The sequence below is a fragment of the Myiozetetes cayanensis genome, unplaced genomic scaffold (genome assembly GCF_022539395.1).
Source record: "Myiozetetes cayanensis isolate MyiCay16 unplaced genomic scaffold, myiCay2020 scf4, whole genome shotgun sequence".
NCBI lineage: Eukaryota > Metazoa > Chordata > Aves > Passeriformes > Tyrannidae > Myiozetetes > Myiozetetes cayanensis.
The window spans coordinates 49,131,783-49,145,362 of record NW_026087631.1 but is presented as its reverse complement, the minus strand read 5'-3'; the positions used below and the strand labels follow the sequence as shown (position 1 = coordinate 49,145,362).

The 13,580-nt window shown below is 39.0% G+C and overlaps 1 protein-coding gene across 7 annotated transcripts in view; it reads right to left on the bottom strand.

Moving 5' to 3' along the window:
• MAST4 (microtubule associated serine/threonine kinase family member 4) overlaps window positions 1–13,580 on the bottom strand; it is a 269,784-nt gene that overhangs the window by 119,474 nt on the left and 136,730 nt on the right. For 2 of the 7 annotated variants that reach the window (XM_050330034.1, XM_050330035.1), the window contains exon 1: window positions 3,828–4,184. The exons of 4 other annotated variants lie outside the window; for them this stretch is intronic. In XM_050330034.1, the coding sequence (XP_050185991.1) occupies window positions 3,828–3,874 (47 nt within the window). In that variant the 5' untranslated portion in view covers window positions 3,875–4,184. Of the gene's footprint in view, window positions 1–3,827; window positions 4,185–13,580 lie in introns of those variants that run through there. One more of the 7 variants, XM_050330039.1, reaches the window with a different exon arrangement.

The window sequence follows — 13,580 nt, the reverse complement described above, 5'->3', positions numbered from 1 at the left end:
TTCAAGAAGTTGCCTCAAGTGTATCTCCATTCAAAAGGTTTCTCAACAAAACAGCAGGCCACTGATACATTTCACAGATGCTGTTTAAAAACAAACTCACGCTATCACATGCAGTTCCCCCCATAAAACTTGCAAGAAACTTTTTTTAAAACATGCTTAATAGCATGCCTTTCATTGCAGTTTGCTGAAGCTATCTCCCCAAAAACCCCACGCAACTCTGCATTCTGTGCAAACTGAGTGAAGGTCGAAACTTAGAGGGAACTTTTTCCAGCTCACCTTCATAAGGATTTGTTCTGCTATGTACCAGATCCTTTCAATCAGCCATTGCTAGCACCCTATTCTGTCCCCAGTGGAGATGGCCAATACACTAACCACATTTAGGTCCAGTTCATGTTTTCAAGTGCATAACACTTTGCCAGATTTCAATACATTCCCTTCAAAACCCTTCAAGGTGGATACCTGATTCAGCAGGAATAGTACTACGGCTTCCAGAATAGATTAAGGATGACTTTTTTTGACATCATACATTTTTGCAATCTTTCCTTCTTGAGGTGTCTTTGAGAGAGCACAAAGTTTGGCAGGGACATGCACACTGAGATAAGGATGGGCCTTGCTGTTAATTCTCTGGCTGCTGGCTGTGCCTACATAATTCCTGAACTAGGTGCACAGAAGAGCACACTGCCGATGCAGTCTAGCAGTTGGGTTTAAACTGGCTTTGTTTCAGCTGCAGACTCGCTCTGCTAGCACAACAGCACATCTGAGATGTTAAGGTTCATTAAGAGCCAATGGGTCAGTATCACCCTAAAAATGGCTAAACTGAACCTAGGCTCATACCAGTCAGCCCATGAAGGCCTGTAGAAAAAGGTGTGGATTAAGAGATAGATTTTTGCTGTTCCAGTGGGGCAGTTTTTATTGCATTACACTGACCTGCTGCTACATGCACTGAAAAGGTCATCGTTTCTGTATGATCAATACAGGTTTGTAAGAGGTGGGTTTGCATTTCTAAGCTTTATCAGCACTGCCTCTTATTCTCCACTAGAGGCTGGTCTGCTCCAGCACAGCTGGTGGTTTGCCCCTAGTAGTCCCCCTTGTGTCCATCCCTCACTGACTGCAGGCTAAGAAACGCTCCTGTGCTGCACCATCAGTGCTTGCAGTGCTGTTCCTCAGGGACATAGCAAGGGAAGAGGTGGAGGCAGGTGATGCAGACCACAACCAGCCTCCATCAGGACCAGAAGCAGTAAGGGGAGCTGGCACTGATCCAAAGAGAATCCAGGTGGAGAAAAGAACTGGCACCAGCTGGCCAAAGACGTAGGGCTGCAGCACAGAGAGCGCAAGGTAAGTGCTGTGGAGTAACAACTGTGGGCAAGGAACCTACTAAGACCAGAACAGTTAAAAGGAGAGCTCTGGTGCTGAATGAGAAGAATATATTAACTTCAAACCCCAGAATGAGATCCCTAAGTCACTTTACTGTGATCAAATCCTAATGATACCCTGTGGCAAAGGACATCTACCTCCCTCTACTGGATGGCCCACAAGCAGCAAATGGAAGTCCTACACCCCCTAATAGCTACTCATATTCTTCCTCATTTTCACTATTGAAACACATTAGAGTCTCAGTCATGGCACAGACTCTGGGCATCCAATATCAGATGTGCTAGTACTATGGATCTAAAAATTCCCACTATGAGACGACACTAGTGTGTCAATCCATTTCCTCTACAGAACTTGCTTTTCAGCTTTGCTTTTTTTAAGACCTAGAAAAACCTGTTAAAATAAATTATCACAGTGTATGATAGGCAGCCTTATTTCTTACATTTACTAAATTTGGAGTGCTTTCTTTTGGATCTTTGATATTCTTTGAAATTACTTTCTGCAAGTAACAAATATAAAGTAGACAGACTGTGCTAATTTCTCAGGGAGACAACGTAATTCTAGTCCCAACATTTAAACTTAACTGGAAGAAAATTCACTAGAATCAGGGTGCGACGAATAAATTGGATTCTTTCCCCCCTCAGATAAGCTCATTAATAAACGATTGCAAATAAGAATTTGGGAGACATGACTTAAGTCTGCATTGACATAACTCTGGCAAATCACAAGAGAATGACTCTGTGGAAATCATTGTGTGCCAGCAATCAAAATATGATACTTTCTTTTCTCTAAAAGTAAATCAAGTTCAGAAAGTAGCAAGTGTGATGGCAAAAGGAAGTGTAATATATGGGAAAATTAAATATATTCGGACAACATTTTAGCAAAAGCAATGATCAATATTGACTTTAAAATATTATTTATTTTATCAGTCTTAAATATTGTCAAAATACAGCAAAGCAAGTGTAATTATGTCAGGTTACCAAGAAAAAGGAGGAAGCAGTAAACAATTACCTCCTATTACAAAAACACACACATACATTGAAAAACCAGTAAGATGCATTTTTTTCCATCCTTTGCAGCTAGTGATGTTACTCTTTTATGATGATTGCATAATTCAGCAAAGACTGATTTAAAGTATTTAAATTGCTACACCTTAAAAGAAGTATAATTATCAATTATTTATGGAAACCATTTTAATGAGGTCTCTGTTAAGACCCCTCCTCCAAAACTCATGAGAAATTAGTAATGCTCTTTTTGTCAGAAAAATATCTAGAGCTTACCCTGCTCACAGCTAACACACACTGCCCTTACCAGAAGATACCTGACTGAAATGCAGAATTTCTCTGAGACATTTCACAAATATAGTTCTGGGGAACCCAATATAACATATACATTCGTTCCTTTGAACAAAGTGCTCTGTCACCTTCATATGATTAATAGAATAAATTATTTGCTATGCTGCACACGGACCTGTAGCCCTCTCTTTAAAACATGGCAGATGTCAGAGATAATACCTTTCATGGCTAAATAACTTTACTGCAGGCATCTGCAGCATTCAGGGTTTGGGTTTTTTTCTCCAGCAAGAATGGGGCAGTCCCAGGGAATACTAAAGGATCTGACATAACCGTATCTATTTACCTAGATAAAATTAGCAAGTTCTCATGGTGGTTATAGAATCCATGCATACATGTCTGACATGTCAGTGGAGACTGCAGGCATATATGTATACATGTACAGAAATAAATATTTGGGTTCGACAAACAAATCTTTAGTAAACATATGCTGGCATTTATGAGTAAAAGACTATACTTACTATCACTATGTATTAAAATTACACATTTTCATTTACCTACTCCCTAAATACCTGAAAGCACACAAATTAGTTAATCAGTTTTAAGCAAGTACAGGTAAACATACTGCTAAAGTAGGTAAACATACTTACAGTAGAAACTATCAGAAATCCTCCAGAATGTCAATACAGTTCATTAGTGCAGTTGCACATGCAAAATACATGTCGTTCATGATGGATTTTCATGAACAGTATTTCTATAATGCTTTAATTTCTTGCAGTGCTCTCTATTATTCAGCACAGAAAGAGGCCTTTCTAAAAGGCAGCACTGGGATAAACACATAGTAACAGAGAGCTGGAGAGAAAGACAGACACCATGGCCTACTGACAGCCTCTCCCCCTACGAGCTGACAGGATGTTTCATGCACTGAGATTCAGTAACTTCAAATATGCAGAAATGCTTTCTTTCCAAACACACTGCAATATCCCAGCTCCAGGCTCACACATTTGCTGAAACCAACTGCAGTGCATTGAAAACATGTTCTTTCAACCTGGAGCTGCAGTGCTCCCAGACTGTCAGCATAAATGTATATTAAACAGCTCCTGACTGCAGGAAAGCCAGTATCATGCAGAAATGATTAAAATATTAAAGACAGACAATACTTACTCCAAGGTCAGCCCTGGAATTTGTAGCCTTTCCCGCTGGGCTTTCATTGCTGTTAGGTGTTACCACACTCTATTGTAATCATGACATACATTCACAGGCAGCATTCTGGCGATGACAGAGAGACAAATGAAACACTATAAAGGAATGGATTAAGGATCTCTTGGGGCGGGGGAGGACCGTAAGTCGGGGTCCTTCCACCTCTAGCTGTCACAAAGAGCTACCGGCTGTCTCTCTCAGGTCAGTGGCAGCGCACGCCGCACCGGTTTTGTGAAGCAAACAGCACCTTCAGTTGTGCACAGCAAGTAATTCATCCCCAGAATTCCGCAGCAGCAGCCACTGCGCCAGCACACGCGCACGTACACACGTTGCACCTCAGAGGATGGAGAGGTCCCCCTTGCTATGCCAGCCCACCACACAGAAAAGCCTCTGTGCTTAACACAGTTTCTCTCGGCAAATGTCAAACGTTTGCCACCCCCTCTGATCCTGCCGAATAGGATTTAGCCATCTTCTTTAAGTCACATTATCCCTTTCCCTGGTAAACAGACAGGCAGTTTCTGCAATGATGGAACAGCAAACTGCTGAATGAAAAACAGGCTCTTCTCCTCTAATGGGGAAAATTAACTGCCAAAGCTTTTAAAGGGCAAATATATTGATGTAACACAGAGGTTAAAAAAAGGAAGAGCCATCATTCTGTTTCTGTCATGTTTGCACCTGAATTTTAAACGGAAATCATCTATCATTTATATTAAGGCCGAGAGTCAAAGCTAGAAATTGCTGAAAAATGTATCAATTTCAGCTTTAAAGGTAACGTCACTTAAAAGGTGACATCACCTAAAAGTAAACCACGACACAACTTTTTTGTAAAGACAGTTTTAGATCACTGCCACTACGCAGGATGTTTTACTTAATTTTATTCCTTTTTATGACAGCTGATTTGGAGAGGGGGCACCGTCAGGTCTTGGGCGTTAAACCATTCTCTGGAGGTGTAATGCTCTCCCAACTGCCCCTCGAGCACGTGGCTCTATGAGCCCGTAAGGACACACAGGACCATGGCTGAGGGACAGATGAAAGAGGAAGTTTATTTGGGGATGGGGGTTTATATGGGTTTCAGGGGGATTGGAAAAGGACCAATTACAAAGTCAAGGTACCACAGAAAAACCCAATCAGGTAAAGAGTTAACAGCCAATAGAAAGAGGTGAAACAAAGATCTCAGGGTATCTTCCCAGGATATTCCTGCATAAGGGTCCTTCACAGAGGGGTGTCGGGAAGGAGACAGTGACTTTGCAAAATACAGAAAAGCCATCTTAAGATCTGTTTAAACAACATTAAAAACTTCTGTTTCTATAACCCTTGCGCTGTTTTCTTTTTTCCTTCACCAGTCCATCTCTGGCAGGATTTCTTCCACCCTATATAGGGCAAATCCATTCCTACACCTTTTTTATGTAGTCTCTCTTATCCTGAGGTTATTGTTTTAATAAATAAATACTGTGAATTGTTCCATGAAGATTTTTTCAGTGTTTTATAAAAAAGCAGGAAAAACAAAGTGCAAGTGCTTATTTTTAGAAAGTTAAGAGCTAGAATATTTTATCTCATCCGCCTACTTTTCCTATATACAATATAATAATGTCAACCACGTGATTTTATTTTTTGCAGAGCTCTGGACCTTCTCTGTGTATGGACAACTTCCATAGAGTAGTCAAAGCTAAGGACCAAATGAAGCTGTTACTTTCTGGGTCCTTGGTTCAGCTCTGGAAGAAATGAGGGAGTTCACAGGTACACAGCCATAGGTTTCAGAGACAGAAGGAAATCTCCTAGTTATGAAAACTGCTGAACTGGATTTGGATTTGCTGAACTACATTGCTTTTTCAACCACACAGTAGAAAAGAATAATTAAATTCTCTCCTTTGTGTCTCCTACATATTTCTACTGCAAATTTTAAATTTCTGTTATGGATTACCTGAAGCCTTCATTTACAGATATTAAAACCAAAATTGAAGGATACACAGAACTATGCATTTGAATTTTTATAACATAACAGACATCTGGATTCTAAATATTAAGCTGAGGTCCCACCAAGCATTACTAAGCAAAGCAACATCTCTAAGGAAATTTTAAGTTCTACAACCTCCCAAGAGAAAAGACAAGATCTAAGGAATGAATTTCACAAACTGCAATGGGTGAATTCACAGATTTGTATAGACAAAAAGTTCAGTTAGGTACCCAACTCTGAACAGCACTTTCAAAACACGTTTCTCAGATTTTATTCAGAACACAAGCAAAACATCAATGTTTTGAGGATATCCTCAAATTGGGAAAATATAGTACAAGAATCAGCTAAAGGTCTAACAACTCTGCCACTGAAACTACTCAGTGAAGCTCCCCATGTCTACATGATTTGAGTTTGGAGACAACCTTTTATGAATAGAAATTTAACAAGAGAGCAGCAGAGTGTGAGATATTACAGTCACAGGTCCCTAGCTCTCCATTAGCTGCCAAGAACAGGCAGCTTCCTATTCCCATTGCTCAGCACCTCTCAAATCAAGCCCTGTTCCTCTAAAAATCCTTTGATAAAAATCTCTTTTTTTACATAATACTTCTTTAGTTGCTGAAAAGTCCTATTTCTGATGGAGACAGAAAATTCCAACAGGTAAACTGTGACTATGTGCACACATGTATACACTTTCAGTTAAGCTATAAATGATATTCAAAGGGCTTCACTCTGTGCATCCTTACCTTTAGTTTGGTGCTTCATCCTGTTATCTGTGTAACTATATGGCCGCATAACACCAAAGTACTTATTTGTTGTTCTGTAATATTGTGAAATTTTTATTGAAGGCAGAGAGAGTCAGAGATAGCATAACACCTCAAGGAGGACAGCCAGCTCCACCAAATCAGGATGTCCCACAACTATTTCTGTAAACAAACCAGCAAAAGGACTAGCTCTGAAGGAGAAGGTGTGCTTTGATCAAAAGTCAAATACAAATTTTCCATGCTACTTCCATAAGCCAAACGTTAATACTGGGGTGAACAGATGTCCACAATCAAGGCATTTTGGTTGGTTGCCTCTACGTGCAAACAAATAGTCTGTCACTAAACACAACTTCAGCATGAAACATGACAGTTAGGTATTTGGTGCATTTTACCTGCAGGAGGGCAACATGAGCAGCTTGTCTTGTCTATAAAGGAAACTTAATTGGCCTGGAAGTTCGGTACAGTCAGTTAAACATAAACATAAACAACTGTATCTAAGGGATATTTTGAGATCACAATAAATCAACCTTTTTCCTGAGCTAATTTCTGCAAGCACATCACATCACGTTAATGGTAAATTTTTCTAAACTGAGATTGAACGATAAGTTGACACTGAAAATTCTTCTACTATACATTTTGCCTGAAGCTTGGAAAATCATGATTTACTGAAAAAGAGAGATGAATACATAGTAAGATATCAAGTTCTTCTCACTGTTACAATCTCACAGTTTTTGCAGGAGTAAATGGCAACTGCTTCATTCATTTGTGGGTAAAACCTAGCAGCGATTTTATTAGATGAAGCCTTACAAGTGAAATCTGACTTCAAATCTGATCAAAGTAACTGTTTTCTCTTAATTTTGGACTGCTTAGATAGCATCTCACCAACACAGAGTTGAGGAAGTAAGTCGAAGTTAAAAAGGAGGCTTATTGTACTACAAAAGATAGATCTAGATTTACCTGAACATACTGGCAAGTTTTGCCTATATTGACACAACTTCTATAGAGAAAATTTTTCATTTGAAAAGAATCTCAAACAAAAATTCACTAACAGCACTGAAGAACTGTAAGAATTGTATTCCCCTGCAAAAGTAAACCCTGTTCTCCTTTTAGCTAGTTCAAGAGCTGAAAAGCAAATTTAAAAAGTGAAATGTAAGAATATATGGCTCAAATTATTAATTTAAGTCCTTACTGAGGTCTCTCTGGTTTAGTAATCACAGATATCTGGTTAAAACCAAGCAAAACCAGCAAAGCACAGTGGAGTGTGTTATGTCCTTGAAACACAAACCAGAAAGATTTTTCTTCCATAGCACAGTTATTAATATTCTATGCTTTCAAGGCACTCCTCCTCTGCAGATGTTGGTTATGCTTCCTTTTTTCCCTTTAATAATAGTAAAATAATAATACCATTAACAGTGCAGGTGCCACTGGCTTTCATTAGTCTCTAACTTTAACAACAGTTACACTAAGATAATAAGTCAATGCATGCTTTTTTTCTGCATGCACTCTTTCCTAATGTTTTCCAATGGTACTCAAGGGTTAGTAGTCATCTCTCAAAGGATAATGACAACAGACACCTTTCTGTCATAATTCTTAAACCAAAGATCATTTAATCTGAATTTCTATCATCTAATCTGTTTAGCACATCAATTCAGACATTCCAGTTAATTGGTAACACTGCAGTTTATAAAGAAGTTCTAACAGGAATGATGCAGAAGCAGTTGACTGCAACACTGCTTCTTGGCATCAGTGAAACACAGAACACAGCACAAAGGAAATGGGGTGAAAGAACACAACGTCTTTTTGCATTCTTTCAACAGAGGATGCCTGGGCACATTACTGACTACACACAAAAGAAGTCTGAAATATGAATCTACTAGTTTGATACCTCTGGTTGAAGTCAACAGACTGACCAACGCAGTATGTATAAAGCAAATCTCATGCTTTAGCTGTCTGCTAGAAAGCACGAAAAGTATTCTTTGTATCGATGTCTAACTGTGAGTTTGTTCAGGGTTGTTTGGCTATTTACTACTTTCCCCGGAAGTATTTGAGGTAGGTCACAGCTAAGGAAGCAATACCAGATGGTGAAAGGAATCCTTTTCCTTAGATCCCTGCTTGGTATGTCTCGCTCATAATGCTCAAACTCAAAATAATTGCCCAATTTGCAATTGCAAGGCATATTTCATCTTGGTCAGATTACATAAGGAAGAGGAGAGGGGCTGTCCTGTTTGCTTCACTGGGGAAGGAAGGAAGTGGATGAAAATGACAGAAAGTGTTTGCATTTGCCCACACCCAGGAGCTCAGTTTACACTATGGACTCAGCATGGCATGCAGAAATAAATTCCTTGTCACTGCAGAGCAGTGAGTAGAACTTGGTAGAACTTGTATGATCCTGGGTTATCTGTGTTCAATATAAGCCAGTCATAGCACTGTAAATTCCCAGGGCAGGGGGATGACTGTTTGGTACCCCATGACAGAAAGTCATACTAGATAATCCTTCCAGCCTGAAGTTCTGTTACATTTCAACATCATGGATGTACTGACTTTTACAGGCATATCCATAAATCTGACACCAGTAAGGAATTTTCAATAATGTGTTTTATGAATGTGTCACTGGAATACACAGTAAAAGCCCAGGTGGTCTTACCTACACTTTGCCAGTCTATTTAGAGCTTTAACTCTCACTATTCTGCAAGGAATTTGGTTTTTAAATTATAGTTTTAAAAATCACTCCATTAAATTCAAAGTATTTTAATAACTTTTTATAAATTGGTTGCATATTCTGGCGATAGCTCTGTGGTATTGTTTGTATTACTAAACAATGGAATAGAGCAAAGGAATGTGTTTATTAACAATGTTAATTAACCACTAAAAGTAACAGAACTGCCATGTAGACTTCTGGTAAGTTAACCCAGTAACTGGTTGTCACACTGAACATCTTAATGAAATCCACTAATCCTAAAACATTGCCGACAAAAGCAATCAATAAATATACACCAGCCAAGATGTGGCAAAATCTCTCCACAACACCACTCATATTCCCATTCTTTCATAGAGAGTTTCAATAGACAGTTCTTATATTTTCCTGAGAGCCAGGACAGCCTCCTTGGATCTACAAATAGGTGACTGTGAGTTAAAAGTGGGCCTGATGTGACTGCTACTTGTCTATTCTTTGTCAAAATATCATTTGAATCATTACTATAGACGACACCAGCAAGAAGTGCCATCCAAAGACATGTTAAATAGCCCTCCTTGTACTCCACCAAGCAGTTTCCCATTTCCCTTGACTAGGCAGCATCATTTGTGCACCCGCCTGGGAACGCTCCAAAATAACATTTCATACAAAATTAAAAGCTCAATCAATACAACGGCACACCCTTTGACAAATTTTTTTATGGAAAACTCCCAGAGTAACTACTTCAGATTTAGACAACCTTCTACCATATTTCACATACTATAAGAATAAAAAAAGAAAAAAAGAAAAAAATTGGAAAGCAATAAAAATATATCAACTAATAAATTCTTGTGTTGACAGACTTCAAGCTAATACTAAAACTACACCACCTTTCAACACAAAAAAGGCAGCATTAAAAAAATTAAAGGTAAAAATGAATCTAATTTTTGAAGAGTTCTATATTACAGAGTTAAACAGTTATTTTTTTTTTAATTCAATATCCTTCTTACACAAACCAAACCCAGGCTCTTAATGAGCATTTGTTTATCTGATCTTTATTTAAGCTGTTTTTCAGCGCTAACTGATGGCATTTAACTTTCCTATCTTTATTTTTCATCAAGAGAATGAAAACACAAAAATCCTCTATTGAATAATTTTCCAAGATCATTACGGTATCTAAATATCTTCTTCAAGAAGTTAAAGGACAAATAGGAAATTTTATGATTCCATTATCCAGCCTGCAGCTGGATTTTCCCAAAACCCTACACCCATCTATCAAAAACTAGTAGGTATGTACAGTTATCAAGCTCTGTTTTGGCTGATTGATTCATAGCTGATTCCTTATTAAGGCCCTATCATGCACACAAATGCAGATATGCCTGTAGATGCTTCTGCAAGCTACACAACAGCTTGGTAAGGCTACCCCATGTATGCTCAATTTTATTTTTTTTTAAATTCAACTTCTGGTTCTCTTAGACAAACGGGTAGGTAAGCGCTCTGAGCAAAATCAAGAAGTTTGAAGCTTGAGTCTTTTTTTTGATCTGTCTTATGCTTACATGAAGCCCTGCACAAATTTCCACAGGATTTCAGGGAATCCTATCATTTTAGACAAGTACAAATGAATAATAATGTCTGTTACAAGACAGTATGTTCTTCCGTGAAAGCAGATACTTAAAATATGGCATCAAGCTTCAGCAAAAAGTTTGGGGAAATAATCCCATGAAGGTAATGACAGAATATAAAGGAAGTTAGAAGGAAGTTAAGAGATCATATTTTCCTTCCCCAAAAGAGGTCCATTATACCTGTATTACCCTTATTGCTCCAGTCAGGTGTCTCATCTATTCTTAAAAGCTGATAACAATTCCACAACTCCTCTGCTTCACTGTTGAGAGACACTAAGACTTTCAACAACGTCCAAGATAAATCCCCTTTGTTCCAACTTAAACACATTATGTCTTGCTGTACACCCCGACAACACACAAAACACTTTTACTTCCAACTCATAGCAGATGTTCCACACACTGCAAGACTTTCACAAACATCCCTCAGCCTTTCCTTCTCTGGAGTAAATAACCCTAGCCTGGTAAATATTTTTCCATATACCATATCCAATTTTCAAATTAGCTGATAGTTGTCATTTGCTCTCAGCTGATCCATCTCAACACACAGCACTCCAGTATAAGGCCTTATAAGTTCTGTGTTCGAAAGAATAATGATGCATGTTTTGCAGCTCAAAATATCAGCTTCTCAGCGTGATATACCCACTGTCCCCCATCAGCATCACATTGTGGTACATTACACCTCACAGACCCTCTTCTGCAAACTGACACCTATCCAACTATCTTGCACTTGAATGTCAGAGTATTTTCTGCTGAAGTAAGAAGCCTCTGGGCTGTTCTATTTTACTTGGCATAATTTCTCCAGGTTGTCAGAATGATTTTGAAACCCCATACTGTTCTTCATATATTTGCATTCTTCCCAGCTTGTTGCCTGCTGCAATCTTAATAAACACCATCTATTCCATCACCTAGGTCACTAATGAAAAATAATGACTAAAACCAGTCAACCAGGTTTATCACATCTGTAGCCCAGTGTAATTTCCTGGTTGGTGTTTCTACCCTATAAGCAATATAGTAAAAGGTTCTCAAAAACAACGATATCTCCACACCATGCCCTCACCCCAGCAAGACAGATTTGCTAGTATGGCTTACTGGTAAAACTTGGCTAAAAAAAAAAAAAAGCCAACAAAGTTCTGATTTATAGAGCACTAATATAAAAGCTTTCTGGATTTAGATTTATATAGATATATTCTTGATATCTCTGACAAGATTTCAGTCATAAAAACAGCCATATTTTTAAATGTATAAATTAAAACATTTTAAGTGTCTCCTAGCAGTACCTAGGAGAGAAGCATTCTCACAAAATATGACAATGATCTACAGAAATTCATTTTCAATAGCATCTTGATACTAAGAAGAATCACAGAGCAGTTTAGGTTGAGTCTCAAGGCCATATCTACACATGAATGTAGAATATGTTTGGTTTAATCTTGTTTCTATAACATGCTGTGTTGAAGTGGGATATAAGTCTAGTCACCTGACTGCAAAACAGTAACATGCAGCAGAGGGGAAAAAAACATTCCCCATGTCTATGTTCCCTGTACAACTTTTACAAAGGCACCTGAGAGCTTTTCCATTCAGGCTAGAAAATCAAGACTTTGTTCTCAGCAGTATGCTCAGCTCCATGTCACGGACACCTGGAATAGCATGTTTGTCTCAAATATCATGCTTGCCTTCACTGCCAAGGGGCATGACCACACTAAATATTCAGGAGTGAAGCCACTGCGATATGAAGAAATGTGATTATATGCAATTACACTGCCTTTTGCACTATGGCAATCAACACACAATGAAATATAAAGAAAGAAACTCCAAAACCTGTGTCAGCCTTTTAAACCCATTTGCTCCCCATAGCAGTTATCTGCCACCCTTTTCAGGTAAGCATGGTAATAATACGGATCCACTTTTCCTCAGCACACTTCTTGACCTTTACACTTGCCTGTGAGAGCTGTCCCATTAAACCTCACAGATCTAAGCTTGACTGAGTGGCTAGGAAAAAATCTGACAGAGAAGCATAAACCCTACATAATATCTGGGAAAAAGGGCAAGGGGACAGAGATGGCAGAGAAGAGCCCAGAGATAGCAGGACTGCGTGCTAATGCCAGGTTGGCTGCTGCCACAACTCTGTGAGCAAAAACTCTTTAAAGACTACACAGAGGCAGAACTCCCTGATTAGCTCCTATGGAACAGAATGGTATCATGCCAAAGCAATATTTTCCTTCTCCAAACCTTCTGCCATCCTGCTGCCATCCATCCCACCTTTCCTTTTCAACCTGTCACAGAAGCCACTCACCTTCCTGCTGCCCAGGTTTTTGGCTGAAGTGACCTATTCAGTTTTTGCAAGTTCCAGTCTCCCAGTGAGCCATCAACCCCTCCTTAAGAACTGCACATGCCTGCCCCTCAGTTTAGTCCCAGGAGCCACCACCATCCTCCAATACATAAAGCATTTGGCAACCAGGTTCTTGGCATGCCTATCCCCATATGAGAACTATATCCACATGAGCAAGTTCTATAAGCCTAAACCTGGCTCAGGATCCCTGCCCAAGTTCTCAACCTCTCTTCCGCAGAGAACATACCTGCAGTTAAGGCACACAGCTTTACACAGAGGCTGAAAATACAAAGAGATGGAAAACCTTTAGCAAAACAGAAGTGTGTCAAGCAGTGCACTTAGTCAACAAAACTTTGTTAAAGAGTAAACATGACCCATAACTC